General features: G+C 35.6%; 2 protein-coding genes across 4 annotated transcripts in view; both read right to left on the bottom strand.

The window, feature by feature from the left end:
- LOC123869399 (activating signal cointegrator 1 complex subunit 2 homolog) overlaps window positions 1-898 on the bottom strand; it is a 32542-nt gene extending 31644 nt beyond the window's left edge. For both annotated transcript variants that reach the window (XR_006796883.1, XM_045912305.1), the window contains exon 1: window positions 808-898. Coding sequence is in view for 1 of the 2 variants with exons in the window: in XM_045912305.1 (XP_045768261.1) it covers window positions 808-822 (15 nt within the window). In the remaining variant the exon portion in view is untranslated. The remainder of the gene's footprint in view (window positions 1-807) is intronic.
- Window positions 899-13892: 12994 nt separating this feature from the next.
- Window positions 13893-21108, bottom strand: LOC123869393 (protein mothers against dpp). 2 transcript variants are annotated; one of them, XM_045912295.1, is made up of 3 exons: window positions 20802-21108; window positions 18221-18375; window positions 13893-17540 (listed from the first exon to the last, which is right to left on the bottom strand). In XM_045912295.1, the coding sequence occupies exons 1-3, from the start codon at window positions 20907-20909 to the stop codon at window positions 16535-16537; spliced, it is 1269 nt and encodes a 422-aa protein (XP_045768251.1). In that variant the 5' UTR covers window positions 20910-21108; the 3' UTR covers window positions 13893-16534. The 2 variants fall into 2 exon arrangements, with proteins under 2 accessions (XP_045768251.1, XP_045768249.1); XM_045912293.1 differs by having other exon boundaries at window positions 13893-17533; window positions 18214-18375.
- Window positions 21109-21411: the final 303 nt, after the last annotated feature.

Genomic DNA, 21411 nt, shown 5'->3' on the forward strand with positions numbered 1-21411 from the left:
GATTATTACATCTATTGCAAGCCTTTGTTCTGTTGTTTTACTTGAAGGCGCCTTATGTAATAACACGAACTTATATTGTGTTTAACTTAGATGCGTATTACGTGATAAGTAGTTCACTAATGGTTGGTATTCAAATGAAGTCTTTAATGAAGCCAAGTATGTACGTACCTACTCAATTAATTATACTCGACAAAAATTCAATAGGTAAGGACATTAACTGGCATATTAATCATGAGTCTGGGTTTGAGCCAGAGATCTACAGAGCGTTCTTTGGCTCAGCTCAGACTTAAGGCTGTGTTAAAACGAGACGAATTTATGAAGAAAATATAAATCTGTCTCGTTTTGACTGTCATAAGTTTGAGCAAAGTCTTAAGTATACTCTATAAGTTTCAGGTAAGGCTTAGGGTATGTGGGCTTCTTCTCAAACCCGGGCGTTAGGAACCCCTGTAGCTTTAGTTTTACATAATTAATTATGATCACCATTAAACATCAATTTATTTGTCAAATTCAACAATTGACCCAATCAACAAGTAAATACAGTGGCAATGTGCGTAATTTTCAAGAATAGTTTGAAAGTTTTTTTTTTGGAAAATCCTCAATAAAAACTCAAAAAAATGACACCAGAGCGAAGCCGAGGCGGCGCGCTAGTTTTGAACGTAAAAGACTTTGTTTAAAAAATAGGACAAGGAAACTATTATAAGGGAATAAAGCTTTTATCATCCATCAAATTGATGAACTTTTGATTGCGTTATCTAAAACAAATCACTATCACAATTTAAAAAAAAAACAAAAGCAAATAATACCGACCTTGACAACAAACATGGCACCTTAGTATTTCCTATCGAATGTCAATTTTCCCGCGCTTTGCGTCTATGGCGTCCGTTCACACACTCGAGAGCCTTGCGGGCGGCACCTGTATTTATAATGTCGTTCGTTACAACAGTGCCTGGTCAAGAGCTAGCGGGAAAAATTCGAGAGGGTTTGAATAGTACCCAAGTTGAATAAATGACTTTGACTGTGAAGAAGTCAAAGTCAAAGTCATTTATTCAAATTGGGTACTATTGTACACTTTCTGACAACAAATAATGATGTAGTGGTGATAGTTAATTACGTTAACTTAAAACTAAAGCTACGAAGTTTCAAAACCTTATATCCTTGTTTTGTCCTTGCCTTACTTCTCATCATCATCATTGACGACCTCCCTGGCGTAGTGGTGAGCTGAGGTCTTATAATAGGGAGATCCTGGGTTTCATTACTGATAGGGTTATCTTGGGGATTTACAAATTTACTAGAGGATGCCCGCGACTTCGTCCGGGTGGATTTAATTTTTTAAAGATCCCGTGGGAACTGTTTGATTTTCCGGGATAAAAACTAGCCTATGTTCGTCCTTGCGGTATAAGCTAACCCTGTAATAAATTTCGTCAGAATCGGTTAAACTGTTGGGTCGTGAAAAGGTAGCAGACAGACAGACAGACACACTTTCGCATTTATAATGTTAGTATAGATTAATTTTGGAAAACAGTCAGTCATGACTTTTCATTTCATTTTCGTCATCGATAATAATTAATTTTTCATCGAAGATATTTTTCATATCTGCTCCTTGCCATTTTGAATTAGTTTGCCGTAGCCACCGCGGCGAAAGTCACTTGCAAGTAGCATCCCACACAAAATCACTCAATTTTTACAATATACTCTTGAGTGGTTTAAATTCGACGGCCTCCCTGGCGCAGTGGTATGGGAGGTCCCGGGTTCAATTCCCGGCAGGGGTTTGGAATTTTATAATTTATTTTCTGGTCAGGTGGGAGGCTTCGGCCGTGGCTAGTTACCAGCAAAGCCGTGCCGCTAAGCAATTCAGCGTTCCAGTACGATGCCGTGTAGAAACCAAAGGACTATGGGTTTAATGAAAACTGCCGTACCCTTTCCGAGTTAGCCCGCTTCCATCTTAGACTGCATCATCACTTACCACCAGCTGAGATTGTAGTCAAGGGCTAACTTGTATCTGATAAAAAAATCCTCTCCAAAATTCCCACGAGCTCTTACAGGTGTTTGATAGTGTAACGCTGTCGTGCGGTCGCCAAAGCCCTTGTGGTTTTGTAACAGAAACCTGGACGGCTGTGCTACACTCGACACAGCTATCGATGCCCATTGGCATTGGCTCTTATTATTAGCTCATAAGGGTTAAGGTTTACATAAACTTAGCGATCACCCGAGGCTTCGCTCCGCGAAAGTATAACTTCTATCCCGTGGGAATTTCGAAAAATCCGATCTTATTTCTTGTCTATGCTGTTATAATGAAAACCACTGTGTAAAATCAGCTTTCTATAGCTCCAAAGGTTTGGGCTGGGCGTTGATGAACCATTAGGTCGGTAATTTTTTTTTAGGGTTGATCAAGTGATCCCCAATTCAAAATTCATCTATTTACGTTACATGTAGGTACGTATCAGGGTCACAGTTTCTAAATTCATATATGTACAGTACAGATAGGTTGAGATGGCAACTGGGGCGGGGACGCCCCGCCCTCCGATTGCCATCTCAATCTGTCGCGTACGTGCCTACGTTGAGCAAATTGGCTTTGATAGATACAGATACACGGGTGCTTCTAGAAAAATTGCCTTTTTTTTAACCCCCGACCCAAAAAGAGGGGTGTTATAAGTTTGACGTGTGTATCTGTGTGTCTGTGTATCTGTGTATTTGTCTGTGGCATCGTAGCGCCTAAACGAATGAACCGATTTTAATTTAGTTTTTTTTTGTTTGAAAGGTGGCTTGATCGAGAGTGTTCTTAGCTATAATCCAAAAAAATTGGTTCAGCCGTTTAAGAGTTATCAGCTCTTTTCTAGTTTTCTTGTAAAAAAGAAGGTTAGATAACCGTTAGGTTCTTAATATTATGTCAATTGACAAATGTCTAGCTGTCAAGATGGACGTTGCCAAGATATACATTATTATTTATTTGAAAATGATGTTTTGGAAAACTCAGATACTTTGGATCCAAGTCCAAGTTAATTAGTCCAAGGTAGTTAGTCCAAGAAAATCGGTTCAGCCGTTTGAAAGTTATCAGCTCTTTTCTAGTTACTGTAACCTTCACTGGTCGGGGGTGTTGAAAATTTTTAATTTACACTTGTCATTCGGACGTATGGAACCCTCAAAATTAAATGTTTGCTTTTATTCATTTCCCGAATTTGCATTTAGAGTCTACATAAGGTACCTTAGAATAATTTAGGTTGGAAGCTAGGTCCTCATTTTCATTCCGACCATGGCTTTCAAGTGTCAAAATCAAACCTACGTCGATTGCAATTGCATTACGCAATCTCGATCACGTAGGTACCTACTTTGCTTTGTCATTACTTCGGCTGGCATGCACTGAATGGACTCCACATAGCGTTGAGTGGAGTTCTAACATTGCGTAAGTCATTTTGGCGGGTTAAATTCTAACCATTCAATGAAGATATTTCACCTGCTTTAATTCTACTTATCTGAATCATGGTATCTTTTATTTCGTCAATAACTTTTACATTATATCATCATAAAAAATTGTACATCTAGTTTTGTTAACGAATATTTTTATACAGCTTTACATTGTTTTATTACTCTCCTGTAAAGTAGACTTTGACTTACGCACTGTTTGAGAACTTCACTGACCATAGCTATGGTTCACAGAATTCAGAACAGTCATTATAGAAGTAACAAGTAGTGATAGCCTAGTCACTTATTCAAAATATTTTTATTCAATTACACTTTTACAAGTACTTTTGAATCGTCAAGAGCATCTACCACTGGTTCGGAATGCCTTTCCTACCGAGAAGAACCAGCAAGAAACTCGGCGGTTGCTCTTTTCAAACGTCGTCGGCCACATTCCATTCCTGATTCATAGGGTCGACGGTTTGGTTCCGGGCATGCACCTCTAACTTTTTGGAGTTACGTGCTTTTTTAACAAATACGTAGCCATGTAAGTATCATCTGCTTTAATGGTGAAGGAAAACATCATGAGGACACCTGCATGACTGAGAGTTCTACATAATATTCTCAAAGGTGTGTGAAGTCGGCTGACTATGGCCTAAGACCTTCTTTCTCATTCTGATAGGAGACCTATACTCAGTAGTGGGTCGGCGATGGGGTGATCACTATGATGTATGGATTAGAATTCTATGCTTTAGTCCTTAAACACCTACTTTATTAACTAGATTAGACTCATTAGATGCTATACGCAAGGCCAAGAGCAACCGGTCCCAGCTATTTGTAGACTAGGAATTTGCGTCATAATAGCGATCGAGTTTCGACGGATGTTCAGTCGAAGAGGATCTTGCATAGCTTCTGACGGATCTCGAATTCGGTTATCGGGTTACTTGACAACTTTTTTGTGAGATTGCAAAACAAATGATTTCTTAAGATGAATATTATTAGACTTTTTGTAATATTAAGAAAATAATATTATTAATAAAGGAAATGCATTGAAGATATTAGTAATTTTTATTCCAAAACCTTGCTATTAACAAACAAAACGCTTAAATTGAACAGCTTTATTGGATTGTTGGTGAGTAAAATTGAATCGATTACAAGGAAACTTGGCACTTAAATAAATAGGTGATACATGTTTGGCAAACGACAAAGTATTACAAAAGTTAACACTTTAATGGAACTTTACTGGAGTTATAATGACTATCTATCGGTCTGTAGATAATTTATTGAATGCCAAGATTTTTAAAATATCTGGAGATACTTACCTATATATTTTTTGTACCTAAATCAATTTGAGACGATGCACTTTATTTGCGTGGACGGAGGTTTTTAAAAATCTTCGGAAAGCAAGCTATCGCTGTATCTTTCGTCAAAATCGGTTAAACGGATGGGCCGTGAAAATTTAACAGACAGACATACATATTTTTGGCATCTATGAATATAAGGCTGCCTTTCAACCTATTCCTATGAGATTGAAACGATTCTAAAGGTCCTCAAGGTTTAATTATGATTTGTACCTCCGGGTATTTAGGTATCGTAGGTACGAGTACCTACGTCTCGTTTAAACGAGAATTCATGTCATTATCTCTTACACTAACCGACAGATTTACATGCTTGATTGGGCTGCCAATAATGACGTCGGATACATTCTCAATACTCATTACCTGACTGAGATACCTGGTAGGTATCTATCTAAGGATGTTTTTTGAGGTTGCAACAAAAAAATCGGTAAAATGCGAGTTAGATTCGCTGACGAAGGATTCCATACCATCATCGTACAAGATAGGTACCTATAACATGAGTAGTTACTGTGTACTTTTTCATTTTTCTGAATTTGAGGGCAGCCATTTTGAAATGTTTATTATTTTTGTTGTAATAGCAGCAAAAGAAATATACACTCTGTGATCTACTCCTTACCTAAGTATTACTGTTCACGAGATACAGCCCGTTGACAGACAGACCGACGGACAGATAGAAGGATGGACTCGGATGCTTAGTAATAAATTCTCGCGTTGGCATCATTCGAGTACAGTACCTTGAAAAAACTATATCGCATGAGACTGGGTTTCTTTAGCCCGAAGTCAACCTTTAGACATTAGTTCCAGTGCTGGTGACAATAGAAAGGTCATAGAAAGACATTCCGACAAGCTCGTCGCCTCCCCCTACTGTAACTAACCGCATTTCACGGTGACTTTAAGTGGGTATTATTGTATAATCATCATCATACGATCAACCCATCGTCGGTTCACTACTGAGTACGGGTTTCCTCTCAGAATGATAAGGGTTTCCAGCGGCTCGGTGCGACTCGTTTGGTCCAGCTCGTCTATCCAGGCAGTAGGAGAATCCACTACGTTATCTCAAGAGAACTACCGTTATATGATTAATGGAAACGGATAACGAACCTCACCCATAAGAATTCATTTTTAGGGTTCCGTACCTCAAAAGGAAAAACGGAACCCTTATAGGATCACTTTGTTGTCTGTCTGTCTGTCAAGAACCTATAGGGTACTTCCCGTTGACCTAGAATCATGAAATTTGGTAGTTTGGTAGGTCTTATAGCACAAGTACAGGAATAAATCTGAAAACCGCGAATTTGTGGTTACCTACATCATTTAAAAAAAAATTAAAATATGTTTCAATGTTCAAAATAAGATAACTATACCACGTGGGGTATCATGTGAAAGGGCCTTACTTGTACATCCTAAGACAGATTTTTATTTATTGTCATGTAAGTATAATAGTTTTTCATTTATCGTGCAAAATGTTGGGAAAAATACCTGAGTACGGAACCCTCAGTGCGCGAGTCTGACTCGCTCTTGGCCAGTTTTTTCTTTCTTTTTATCTTGATTGTTACAACTTTCTGGCTCAAATAAATAAATAAAAGATTACGATGCAGAGATACGTACCGATAAGTGATTAACCTAGATATACCTATCTATTTATTACTTACATCTAATTACCTAGATTTATGTGTTGACAAGATCTCGAATACAATTTTTAACCTTTATCATGGATCCCGGAAGCAAAGTTAATTATAGTTGATCTTATATTAAAGTATATTTAAAACTGATTTAACGGCCGTCAAATTACTTTATTTTCCAAAATGGATCAATATTTTAAATGTCGAGTGACACATACGTTAAAATTACCTAATTATTTTCATAATATACTAATAATAACTTATCCGGATAAATATAATTTAGTTTTTAATGTTTTCGAGCTATAAAAAACAAGTTTAATAATGTTCCATTGAGCAAGTAGCACTATGAGGTACAATTGCATGACAGGCGATTAATAAGATTTTACGTTACAGTTTTTAGGGTTCCGTATTTCCTTTTGAGGTACCTACCTCAAAAGGAAAAACGGAACCCTTGTAGGATCACTTTGTTGTCTGTCTGTCTGTCTGTTCGTCCGTCCGTCCGTCGTGTCTGTCAAGAAACCTATTGAACTTCCCGTTGACCTAGAATCATGAAATTTGGCAGGTAGGTAAGATAGGTCTTATAGCACAAGTACAGGAATAAATCTGAAAACTGAGAATTTGTGGTTATATCATTTAAAAAAAATTAAAATGTGTTTCAATTTTCAAAGTATATATAGTATATAAGTATATATCTATACCAAGTAGGATATCATATGAAAGGGCTTTACTTGTAGGTACATTCAAAAACAGATTTCTATTTATTTTTATGTAGGTATAATAGTATTTGAATTATCGTGAAAAATGTTGGAAAAAATACCCGAGTACGGAACCCTCAGTGCGTGAGTCTGACTCGCACTTGGCCGGATTTTTTAGATAGGTAAATAGCATGCAAACAAACAAGCGTCACATGTTAAGTGATTACTGATTACCGCCGCCCATGAACATTTGCAGCATCAGAGGAACTCTCAACGCATTGCCAGCTTTTCACGAATTTGTTGATCCACTCCTTGTATAATCCCATGTTGAAACGTGGGGAGACCGCTGAAAGGAGTTGGGAATGATAAGCTATCCCACACCGGGTCAGCGCGGGAGCTGTGCAGTGTGCACCTATGTGAGGAATCACCGCCCTGATTGCCATCTCCACCGGTCGCGTACTATGCCTAATTACCTACCTACAACGGGCGGTCATAATGCACCAGGCACCCAAATGTTGAGAGTGAAATTGCTTACGATGGCGTGCGGCACACTTGTAGAAAAAGGAAAATGAAAGTGGATAGCAGAATTCAGTATTCATACCTCCATGATTTAGTTTGAATGTAAAATTTTGCAACAAAGTTGACAACCCCTGACTTGTCCAACTCATTTTGCTTCTATAGACGCTGAAAAACGGTAACCGTAACGTAACTTTGACCACCGGTCATGCAACTAGGCTTTAAGAATTAATCATAACAATTAAAAATTTTATAACGGTTGTCATCATTTGTATCGATCTTTCGACATCGTTATGCAAATATATTTTAATCTAAGTAGGTAGGTACTATTATATTAAGCCGTGATAGCCTAGTGGTTAGGGCGTCGGTTTTCTTTCCGCGAGGTCAAGGGTTCGATTCCGGGCACACCTCTAGGCTCTAGCTATTGAGTTATGTGCGTTTTTACCCCCGACCCAAAAAGAGGGGCGTTATAAGTTTGACGTGTGTATCTGTCTGTGGCATAGTAGCTCCTAAACTAATGAACCTATTTTAATTTAGTTTTTTTTTTGTTAGAAAAGTTTTTTTGTTTGATCGAGTGTTCTTAGCTATAACCCAAGAATATCGGTTCAGCCGTTTGAAAGTTATCAGCTCCTTTGTAGTTACTGTAACCTTCACTTGTCGGGGGTGTTATAAATTTTTAATTTAAACTTGTAATCAATTAAAAATCTTGCTTTAACGGTGCCGGAAAACATCGTGAGGGAAAACGCATGCCTAAAAGTTCTCCATAATGTTCTCAAAGTGTGTGAAGTCTGCCAATCCAGCGTGATGGACTTTGGTCTAACTCTTCTCATTTTGAGAAAAACTTACGCCAGCGATGGGTTGATGAAAAAAGAAAATATTTGAATAGAGTAAATACGTGGATAGGAAATTAAAAACAAAACACAATTTCTAAATAAAAGAAACTTTATTATTTATATGCTAAACAGAGAAAATGTCCATAATAAAAATTACACTTACAATGGCATCTATTAAGGAGGCCATAGATGTAACGATTTTGCGCAAACATTCAAAATCAAAAACTTTATTGGGCAAATATTTGCGCAAAATCATTATATTTATGGCCATTTACTCTTAATCATATTGTGGCCAACTGCGACGTATTAACAACTTTGAACCGTATTTTACATATCATAAGGCTTCAATTTGTTTATAGCATTCATAAAACTGACGCTGAGCGATATACCCCTTCCGTCTTAGACTTCGTCATCATCATCATCACTTACCAGGTGAGATTGCCGTCATGGGCTAACTTTTATCCGAATAAAAAAATGTGGATTAAGGGAGGATGACAGCGATATTGAATGCCTTGATTTTTAACCCCCGACCCAAAAAGAGGGGTGTTATAAGTTTGACGTGTGTATTTGTGTATCTGTCTGTGGCATCGTAGCTCCTAAACTAATGAGCCAATTTCAATTTAGTTTTTTTTTGTTTGAAAGTGTAAGTGTTCTTAGCTATTATCCAAGACAATCGGTTCAGCCGTTTGAAAGTTATCAGCTCTTTTCTAGTTACTGTAACCTTCACTTGTCGGGGGTGTTATAAATTTTTTAATTCACACTTGTTACTGAACTGTCATCCATCCTCCCGCAACTCGCGCCCTACCTCACGAACCGTCTCAGTGAAAGGGCATATTGTATACTTAAATGTCTTTGATGTGAGTACTTCAAATTCATACAATATTTAATAATATTTATATTTTTTAAATACAGCACGACACATACACGAAAATTTAAAATGACATTCACAATTTTGGACTCGACATTTTTAATTTAATTTATTTATTTTAAAGTGTTTCTTTTTTTATTTACTTCAATATGCGCAAACCTTTAAAAAGTTAAAAATATATAAATAAAGTTTCACGACGCAATAAAAGCATTTTTCGCAAAGGTCAGGTAAAAGTCAAATAAAGTACTTATAATGCATACATTTTGAGAACTCACTCACCATAATTGCTGTATAACTGTCACGTCAAAAGTTAAATAAAAATAGCTAGCAAACGAGCAGGCGGTTCACCCGATGTTAAGTGATTACCGCCGTCCATGAACATTTGGACACAGGGACTGCTAATGCGTTAAAATCGTACTTTTGACATGACAGTTGACTCATAGAGCAAATACTATGGCGAGTGAGCTCTCAAAATATATGCACTAAGGCCTCATTCGCACGAGAGCTTTTTTTAACGTCCGTTAAAAAAGCGTTCAAATAGAACAAATGCATTCCCAAGTATCTGTTCACACGTCAACGCTTTTTTAACGCGCACTTTGTATTGTCAGCGCAACGCCGGGTTTTAACGCAACGCTTTTTTAACACTCGTGCGAATTAGGGCTAAGTATATTATGTACATTTTATAAAATGTCATGTCCAAACTTTCAATAAAAATTCAAACAGCGCAAAGTCGGTCACATAGTGTTTATTATTGACATGAATATACTTTTTACTATACAATTTAATTCTAAAAAACTGACGATATTTACATGTTTTGATTTTTTATTTCATTTTTAAGTTGGAAACTTCACCACTTTTTATTAAGTTTGATTTGGTTTTATCATCATTATCAACCCATTGCCGGCCCACTACTGAGCACAGGTCTCTTCTCAGAGTGAGAAGTGTATAGGCCATTCAATGCGGATTGGCAGACTTCACACACCTTTTAAGAACATGGAGAACTCTCCGGCATGCAGGTTTCCTCACGATGTTTTCTTTCACCGTTAAAGCAAGTGATATTTAATTGCTTGAAACGCACATAGCTAGAAAGTTAAATCTATTATAATAAAATTAAGTAAATCGTCAATAAACAATTCCAAACCAAAAAAGTAGAGGCCATTTCCATCAACAAAAAAGTAGAGGCGATTTCCATCAACAAAAAAGTAGAGGCGATTTCCATCAACAAAAAAGTTGAGGCGATTTCCATCAACAAAAAAGTTGAGGCGATTTCCATCAACAAAAAGTTGAGGCGAAGTCGATCAACAAAAGAGTTGAGGCGATTTCCATCAATAAAAAAAATCATGTGGAATTATGATAGAGATTCTTCAATTTAAATTAAAAATGAGTTGCAGCTTGATTTGATTGAAAAATAGGCCCTAAGGGTGTTTCCAACTTAAAAATAATACATTTTGTGGTAAACCAATAATAATAATTATTTTATACTTACATGATTAATTAAAGAGTACAACCATCGTATTATTCGCTATTAAATGCTACATTACTTTCTTTGTTAGTCAAAATATATTCTGCATGAAAATCATTTGAAAATCAGAACGTGAGGCGCTGGCCAACAGAACGGTGTACTTATTACACTTCTGATCAAAATACTTTTTTTTATTTACTTGATTTTGGACTGAGTGAGTCATTTAAGGCTCTTTTCGCACTGCAGCCGATCCGACGCGGAGAATTCTCGATTCGAAGTAGCCGTTGTACTATTTTTTTAAAAGCGTTTCGCATTAAATTCGAGTTTTCCAGTTTTCATTTCCAAAATTAGGATCTAGAGTACGACCCCTCAAATCGGATCGATAATTCTCGGATTAGGATCCGATGTAGTGCGCAAAGAGCTTTAGAATTTTTAGCTATTTTTAAATTGTTAGTGCACTACTATTATAAACGCGTGTTTTTTTTAGATTGTTATTAAAATTATAATTTAAAAGTTTTTAAGTTTGTAGTCGAAATTAAAAGCTATGAGTCAAATTGTAAATAACCCTGTTTATTATGTTACTTATTTAACAGTTAACAATTATATTAATAAATGACGAAGCCTTCATAAAAGTTATATTAGGCACTGTTATATTATTTTGTTATATTTAAATGAAAATAAAATATATCAAGTAGAAATAAGGCATGTCAATTTCATAGTGTATTCAAAAGGCACTATTGAATATTCAATCCAATTCACAAAGTGAATCAATAAGAATAGATTTCATAATATTTATTTTTAGTTAAAAAGCTCAGTTTTAAATTACAAAATACTGTAATATAATATCATCATGATCATGATCAAACCCATCGCCGGCTAACTACTGAGCACGGGTCTTCTCTCAGAGTGAGAAGGTTTTTGGCCATAGTCTACAAGCTAGCCAAGTACGGATTAGAGTGCGGATAGTACAATATAACATTGTAATATTGTAAATCATAATGAAATTTCAAACAGTATATAGTTATATACACCTATCTGATGTTATATTACAGTGTCGATTGTTATATAACATGCAATATAGTGTAACGTTATACAAATATAAAATCAAGTAGAGCCTCGAGTGTAGGTTTTGAATAAAAAAAAACAAGTTCAACATTGTATCTTTAAATCTGTATAGTCAATCAGATTTATGAATGGTCAATCTAGTGCTCCACAGACGAGGAGGCAGTCCTCGAGGTTCTTTTTATCCGTGAAAACAGATCGCTTAAAGACACGAGGGACTAAAAGTGCCCGGTACAAAAGTCCTCCGAATAGACCCTAAAATTACAATCGGGGCTCCTTAACTGAGCTTTACGTAGGCATTTCATGGACGGGTGTACAATTAACTATATAATATTAAAATACATTAATGTAGGCACTTTAATCGTTGAATCTAGAAATTCGTGATGGCACTGCGTTTTGGTTTTCTACGCTATAATTAATATTGAGGCGCAAGTATGTCTATTAAAATGGGCCCAATAGCAACAAAAATATTCATAAAGTTGCCTTCAAACTACGGAAATATAATATAATATATAAATATCGCTCATCCCACTTTGAAATGTCACTGTTCACACTGAGATGCAATATAATATTACATCTCAATTTTTTTGGAATTTATTTTATTTCCGTAGTTTGAAGGCAACTTTAAACATCTTCAAGTTCAAGTTATAATGCATTCAAAGTTGGAATAGCATAATAATAATAAAAAATACCCCTATTTGCGCTGGAATAATATTTTCAATTAAAATAAATTGCGAGCTAAGACGTCACATCACAATATGGCTGAAAGTCATTGCTATTCTTAGTTTGAACATATTGTATACACTTATTGTTATGTAAACCATTAGTTAGTATAAAAGAAATTAGGCCACCATAGTATTGTTACTATTTTATTTTGTTTATATTATTTACCTATAATAATATAATTACTATGTATTTTTATCGAACATATAATAATGTAAAAAAAAATTAAAAATATTTGCTTTCGTAGCATTGATATTTAAACACCCATAATTCTCGCGGTTTATTAAATGTCTCCAAATGAAATCATCACATTTATTATTGTTTTTGATAAACCCCGTTCACCGCACGTATTTTGCAGGATAAATCTAACCGAATACGTAGTGGGTAGTGGCGCATACAATGAGAATAGAAGAATTTATACATTGTTTGTACGTACTGCAAAAAAACGTACAGAATTTTAAGCGTGTGAACGGTTCTATATTATTTTAGTTTTTGGCGCCACTACCATCCATTTAATGGTTAGAGCACTCCTAATACCTATTCTACCAACATATTTACTCCTAATAACTTCTTGAAGCAAACACCCACTTATCGCGAGTTGTAGAAGTGGGAAAGCGATAAGTAGGTATTTGCTTTAGGAAGGTTTAGGAGCGCTCAATCCACCTTTAATAAGCATTCATGGCCACTACATAGGTATTCGGTAAGATTTATTCACCAAAAAAACGTGTGGTGTTAATGCCGTGTGAACAGGGCCTAAGATCTGCAAATGTCTAATAAAAACATAAATGATGGATAAACGTTTTTAGGACTTCCATTCCTAAGAGTTTTTTATATCAATGCTTTGAGTGTCATTTATATACAACTAGCTGATACCCGCGACTTCGTTCGCGTGGATGTAGGTTTTTTAAGAATCCCGTGGGAACTCTGTGATTTTCCGGGATAAAAAGTAGCCTATGTGCTAATCCAGGGTATAATCTATCTCCATTCTAAATTTCAGCCCAATCCGTTCAGTAGTTTTTGCGTGAAGGAGTAACAAACATACACACACACACACACACACACACACATACAAACTTTCTCCTTTATAATATTAGTGTGATTTTTTAGTATTATTTTTTAGTATTTTCTTTTCCGAATGCACTTTCCTAAGGCACGGGACTCGCTACAGTGATCTTTAGAGGAACTAAAGCATACTTATATTATTTTGAGATCAATTAAAAATATAATTTTGGCTGCGCGACGTCCCAAAATTTGGTTTAAAAAGTCAAGACGAAAGAACACTGAGATTTTTTTTGACTTGTTTCCATTCTTTCCTACAATCTTAGTAAAAAAGTTAAAAAAAGTTGAAAAAGTTAATTATTATCAACCCATTATTTTTAAATTTTGTCCCATTAAAACATTTATACAAGTAAGTAACAAAAATGTACAGTTAAAAAGCTATAACTACTAAAAAATTACATAAAAAGTAATTACAATCCACAATAGAATAGACACTTTTTCCATCACAATTTGCACAAATACATTTTCTCGATGGCACATTCCTAAGCCTGTCTTATTTAATTAAAAGAAAACCTCTCAGTATTTTTTTTACACATTTGGTCTTGACTATACGTAATTAAAATGAAATAACTCAATTCAACATGCTTATTTTTCCTTAGTTTTACTAAATATTACATATCGATTCATTACTATCAATATTAATAATTATTTTAACATAATATTCCTTATCATAAAATAAAACTAATGTTTTGTGGCCCCAATGATAAAAATATTTTTATTTACACTGATTGGCAAAATTAATATTTTGGTACATAAAGATTTAAATGATTTTAAATATTCAATGACAGCATTCAAAGATTAGTATCAGAATGTATAACTTATTTCCAACAATTTTGAAATACATTTATGTCACAACGAAATTTACAGCACAAATCACTACAAACTTGAACTTTCAAATGTACATTTTCTGTATAACGTAGATACTACATCAAACTACGTACACAAATTTTTTTTAAATTTTCTGGACAGTATAATATAGGACAACCTCATAAACAGTTTAGTTTTCATTGAATTTAAATGACACATTATTTGATTTTAAACTATATAATAATAAGCTTGGTTTCTCATTCAGGAGTCAGAATTATTAACAGCTCATAATAAAGACTAAAAAATTATATTCAATTAACACTACCAAATCTATTCTTTCCTATTATAGTCAATACCCTCCTAATATTTTTTTAATAATTTGCTAGGCTCAGCTTTCTTAGCCAGAATTTAGTACAATTTAATAGTACATAATATAATGGGACCACATAACCTAATATGTAACAATAAAAAATGTTAGTCAAAATAATAAAAATTGCATTTTTCATATCTAGAAAGCTTTATAATATTTATCAATATTCGTATAATTACAATACCTTGACATACCGTATCCAAAACTAGCAACAAATCTATGACAGTAAAATTCTAAGAACCCAGAACTAAACAAAATGAGTTTTTGAAAAAATTGTAGTTTTTTAAAAATGAAAAAACACTTGCCATCAAACTCTTTTCCATACTACATTATGAGACACAAAAAAATTTCTTCAAAAAAATTACATTAAATAATACGCGAAAAATATATGTATCTACTTTTTCGCTTCATGGTTCAAAAATTCTTCCAAAAATTCATTTTAATAAAAAAAAAATGTACAGCCAATACCTACCATTTTTATTAGCTTATTTCTTGGATTCATAGAATAATAAAATCTGAAGCGACACCATGATTTTAATCAAAATCTACTTACACCAATAATATCTTTAACTTGTCATTGTAATGATCATTCACGAGTATAATATTTAATATTCAAATATTCATTCATTTTATGTATGTCTTTATATTATTAAAATACAAGTATACTTAAAAATACCTATGTCTTACCATTTCCTTTCATCTTGGACACATTAATTTGAGCTACAATTTTATACAATTATTTCAGGCGTGTCAAGGTGAATCTTTACAAGAAACTATTTTGAAAAAGAAGTTGTAAAATTGTGTTTGATTTTTTTGCTTTGGATACACTTTTTTTATATAATACTAGCTGACCCTTTCGCTCGGGTAGACTTCCAAATATTCTGAAATATCTGTATGTTACGTCTTATAACCCAAATACCAATTTTCATGTTTATAACTTCAAAAATGACGGAAATTGAGAATGGCATTTCCGAAAATCGTGAAATACGTAGTTCCGATTTACCGATAGCCCAAATACCTACTAATTTTCATGGTTATTATTGCAAAACAACATTGCATTACATAGCAAAATTACCAGGGGTAAAAATAAAATCCTTTATTTGTGATTGATAGATCAGTCAGTCAGTCAGGAAAACTATCTTTAAATAATATAAAGAAGATATTTGTATAGATATTTGTTGACTGACAATCTATACAATGAGAAATGCAACATAACTGTGAAATAGAGAGTGTTGTATATCATTAAAAACCAAATTCAAATATTTTAAAATAATTATGACATAGGACTACCTAGGTATACTACTCAAATAACTGTCAGTAAATTGTTCAATGTAGCACCAGTGAGTATTCACCTTAACACATAAACCTATTCACTAGAGAAAATATAAAATTGTTACATGGCAACATAGTGTACAACATATATGAGTTAAAAAAAATATACCATAAGAATGGTAATGTAATTGTATAGTAATTAAAAATTTGAAAATAATTATTTGTGATTGGATTTCAAACTGATATTACTAAAAATTATGTATTTGTATACCAGCTCAACGACTGGCTTTATAAACGAAGAATGTGTGTACGTACGGCAATAATGGATGATAATATAAAAATTATCGAGTTTGAAATTTCATTGTGAAATAAAAAAAGTTTGAAATCACCACAAATGGAAGCTTACTAACCAAAAATAAAAATGCATACAATTTTGTGAGATTTAAACCGAAATAAAATACGAAAACCGGTGGGGAGGGGGGGAGCTAACACGGCTAAGAGACCGACGATATAGCGTTATGGGGGGAACCCATTTGAGTCAGCACTTTGTCCAGCCACTGCAGCGGCCCGTGGAGGTGGATCTCTATCCAACATGGCGTCGAGGTGACGTCTTGTCTATGGTATTCCGCCCCCCAGCCCTTGACGAACGACATGCGAATCGTACACATCTTCGTCAACTCATAAACAGCTTCGAAACCGTGATTGACGCTTTGGGATAAAAGCTGTGCAAACTCCCTGTTATTAAAAATCTTCAACGAACACCCTGGAGGAATTTTACACACAGTCGACGGATGAAATCCATGGTGGTGGTTGCAGTTGCGACTCTGAACGAATATCGCTGCGTCGGACAAACACTCGGCGTACACTTCCCCTCCGACGTAGTACAAATGTACTCCTTTGCCTATGTGACGTCTTGTGTTTTCTATGGTTGAATTTCTGTTTACATTACTTAGTTGTCCCAAGCAAAATCTGTCACTATTATTCGAAGGATCAGTAAAGCCGTCGACTACTACTGAATGGCTGTTACAATGGAACACTTCTCCAACCCGGCAGTTAAGTTCATAATACGCTACCGATGCCCAGTATAAAGGCTCTTGGTAGGAAACCGGGGCAACTTCTCCTGGAGGTTCGGAGTCATCTGATGGTGGCGAATACGCGGGGGGTGGAGTATCGGGCAGTTCTGATGATGCTGAAGGTGGGAACCCTGATCCAGAGTAAGATACATTGTGGGGCATCGCTGGTTCTGTAGTCCTTTGAAAGGGTAGTAGCGAATGTCCTGGCGCGAACTCCGAATGTCTTGGCACTAAAACTGGGGGCAGGACAGGACTTTCGACCCGTTTGTAGTGGTAAGGGTTGATGCATACCTCTTTCTGTTTCGCGCTGAAGGGATATTGGCATATTTCGAGCGGTTTTAGCTCGTGATGGCTTTGTAGGTCTGGCCATCGCCATACTCGGCAGTAGATAACGTGGGGCAAACCTTTGCGGTGCGATACCTGTAATGTGGGAATTCTGAACGTAAGATTCAACAGGTAGTCATCATTATCATTATCAACCCATAGATGTCCAGTCAAGGACATAGGTCTTTTGTAGGGACTGCCACACGCCACACTCTTGCGCTGCCTTGGAAGGGGTAGGTTTCTTTCAAAGCTACGCTTTCCAGTGCAGCTGCGTGGTTTCAAACCAAGTGCCCTGTCCAGTGCTACCTCAGTTTTCCAACAAGTTGAGCTATATCGGTTACCCTGGTTCTGGTTACGGATCTCCTCATTTCTGATTTGATCAACAGGTAGTGGTTAAAGGATTTTCAAGGACACAAACTAAATATCCTTGAAGCCCTGGAGTATAACGGTTACTTGTGGCGTCAAAATTTTTACCGTAAAATACACTAAGGCTGGTGAGATTAGCAGAACGACAGTCAGCCTACTAAACTTATGTTAAGACACAAAAAATGTTAAAACGCTAATTGCAAATCTAGTACATACTGATTGTTCGTTGAATAATTTTGACTATTCAAAATATGGGACGGACGGACAGACAGACAACAAAGTGATCCTATAAGGATTCCGTTTAACTTTTTGAGGTCCGAAACCCTAAAACGAAAGAAAAGAAGGAAGAACCCTCTATTTATATTTAAAAAAAATTAAGGATTGATATAAAAGAAGAAATGATATAATACCTGCAACCGTCCGTCCAGTGAGCGCGGTATGGTGACGCACTTGGAAGGCGTGCCAGGGCAGGACAGCGCGCGCTCCAGTTCTTCAATGGCACCCTTCCGCTTCTTCAGCTTCTTCACCAGGCTGTCCACTGCCTTCTCTGCCCATTTCTCTTCCTCGTCACCCTGACAACATAGCAGTCAATGAGTGCTATGCATAAAGTAATGCCAGTGAGAAATGTTTCATCTCAATCCATTACTGGCCCTAGTAAGTATGGGTTCTCTCAGAATGAGAAGAATTTTTACCATATCCACCACACTGGTCAAGTATAGATCATCATCATCATGATCAACCCATTTCCGCCCCACTACTGAGTACGGGTCTCCTCTCAGAATGAGAAGGGTTTAGGCCATAGTCTGCCACGCTGGCCCAATGCGGATTGGCAGACTTCACACACCTTTGAGAACATGGAGAACTCTCAGGCATGCAGGTTTCCTCACGATGTTTTCCTTCACCGTTAAAGTGATATTTAATTGCTTAAAACGCACATAACTGAAAAGTTAGTGGTGCGTGCCCGGGATCGAACCCCCGACCTCCGATTAGGAGGCGGACGTTCTAACCACTAGGCTATCACAGCTTCCAAGTATAGATATTTACAGGTAAATATTAAAAAGACTCGACACTACACTTCGACGGTATGCGCCAGTTCTTATAAATCTCAATGTGCTTACAACATCTAGATGCTAGCCAATACTTTAATATATGTACTACGATTTTTCTAAGAAAAGCAAGAATCATAATCTGTACAGTCTGCATTATTACCTGAAGAATTTTTTTTCTTTTATTGATTCATTTAAAAAAAAAGTATTAAAAAAAACTACATATTATCAAATTGGTTTCTTGGAACTCGTAAGAATGTATTTGATGCCTTACCTAAATAATACCAAATACTATACAAACAATTTAAATAGCAGAATTATTAAATAGTAAAACTCAAGTATGAAAGATTAAAAAAAAGTATGAATGAGTAAACATAAATAACATAGTGGTCCTAAACCAGAATGAGTAGAAGATAGTGTATTACTGATACTCATAAAATAACAACCAGTGTACAATGAGTCAGGTAGTTTCTAAGAATGATCGGCAGTCAATAAGAATGACTCATAAACAAATAGGTCTGTACACCATAGATTACACACGTTTTATAATCAATGGCACTGATTCTGATGAAAACAAAATTTGTATTTGCATCTCTTTCTTACCAAAGTAATAAGAAAAGAATAGACAACATATTTTAATTTAATACTGTCAAACCTCATGACATGAGGTGCTTGGTTTTGAGTATCATACTAAAGTTTAAAGTTGAGTAGAGCTAAAATTTTAAGTTGTTAATTTAATACTTGTTTTCTGTGGTTTTAGGATTTTTATGTGCGACACTTTAATGTATTGTATGTACCCATTGACACTTGCACATGAATGAAGTGAATCTAGTGACATCATTTATCAAAATCAGTTAACAAAATAGTTACGAGCAGATATAGGAACACACATACATACATGTCAACAACACAACACTCCTTTTGGGTTTTGCCTCAATTGGTTAAAAAGAAAAAAAAACATGCAGATACTCTAAATTAAGTTTAGAGAAAGACAACAGAATCCACACCTATGGAGTTATAGGGGTTGTTTAAACAACAGCAGGAATTACGGGGTGGGTGTAAAGGAGAAGGTGAATTGCCCGAATACCACTCTCCCCCGCTGCTGACTTTTTTGAATTATTATGACCCGTTTTGAATTATTTTTTTCAATTTAATACTAAACAGCGGAACGGATAAATTGAGTGTTAAGTTTTTTTAAATTTTTGGATGGCTTTAGTAATCAACTGCAGGAATTCGGGATTACTGAGGCTTGCACTCAATGACTGCCCTTTCTAAAAATATCTTTAAACTAAATTGGCAGCTCTAAATCTATTGCTGTCCTTTCCTGCAGAGAGCATATAAAAGGGATAGCAATTCATTTAAACCTGATTTTAGTTTAGTTTAGAGATTGTGTAAAATATATAACTAGAACTAGAATTAGGCACAGTCTAAAAACCTAAAAAACTTTTGTCAACTGTCCCATCAAAAATTGTTTTTTGTGGACAAATTAGTATATTTGACACCTGTATAATGGAATTATAAATATGATAAATTAGCATATGGACATAGCAATGATTAAGGAGTTGCTATAAATTTTCCCAAGCATTTAAAATCCACTGCATTTCTGGATCTGGAGCTATCGAGAGCTTGGGAGAGTATCGTGTGAGGCTTGCTAGCCTTCATAAGTTACTCTAAATAACTTCTGTATTTCTATCAATATAACTTTGCTTTTAGATGATGAACCCAGCTATACCAGAAAAACCAAGCTCATTTTAATAACCAACAAAAGATAGTCAAGGAACTATACTTTAGTTACCATAACCGCCTACTTTCTGAGAATTCAAAGTGTTTTACTGTTCAGCTGCAAATTTCTACACGGTTTCTTTGTCAAAAACAGGCGTCTATACCAATTTTACAAGAGGATTTTGAATTAGATTGTAGAGCTACATTTCTGCAATTATAAGTTGTTATACCTGTTTCCAGCCTAATAGCTTCTTTACGGCAGGGCTTGTAAATGAAAACAAGCTGTTCAAGCTGGACATAGGTCCACTGCTCGAAGATTCACCATCGTCGGTGTCCATGGTGACAAGTGTGTATAGGGCCTCGATGAGTCACCAGGAGTTACGGGAATGTACGACCCGTCAATGCTGCTAGCACGGAAGCGGTCAATTTGCCATCGATCACCATTAATTCACTTGGTATTCCCCACAGTTCCAAATCCATGCAAAATACCTAGCGATTAGCGTGACATTAGCAGGAAACAGATAATAAAAATATGTGATTCTCTGATCTCTCTAGCAAAGACTACAATCTCTCTAGTCTCTTGCTCTTGTCTATGATCTTTTTTTTTTCAGGAAATTAAGGCTCTGGAACCTTGCTTTTGGCTTTCTTTTTAACAGTGTCAGGTGTCAGGTTCTGACTTTTTAAAAGTTTTAGATATAACTAATTAATTATTTTTTATGGAGTTCAATCCCATCAACCTGATTTATAGTTTCGTTTTTCGTCGCTCTGGGTTCTAAGCAGCCTTCAGCCATCCTTCAGCCTTTTTACACATACAACTTTTTTTTATAGGTATTTAAAATA

This window comes from Maniola jurtina, chromosome 11, assembly GCF_905333055.1.
Source record: "Maniola jurtina chromosome 11, ilManJurt1.1, whole genome shotgun sequence".
Classification (NCBI taxonomy): Eukaryota; Metazoa; Arthropoda; class Insecta; order Lepidoptera; family Nymphalidae; genus Maniola; species Maniola jurtina.

Coding starts and splice junctions, on each gene's coding strand:
- LOC123869393 (XM_045912295.1), bottom strand. CDS start 20,909: ATGGACACCGACGATGGTGAATCTTCGAGCAGTGGACCTATGTCCAGC. Junction 18,376..20,801: donor AGCTATTAGGCTGGAAACAG/GTATAACAACTT, acceptor CTATGTTGTCAG/GGTGACGAGGAAGAGAAATG. Junction 17,541..18,220: donor CCGCGCTCACTGGACGGACG/GTTGCAGGTATT, acceptor CAGAATTCCCAC/ATTACAGGTATCGCACCGCA.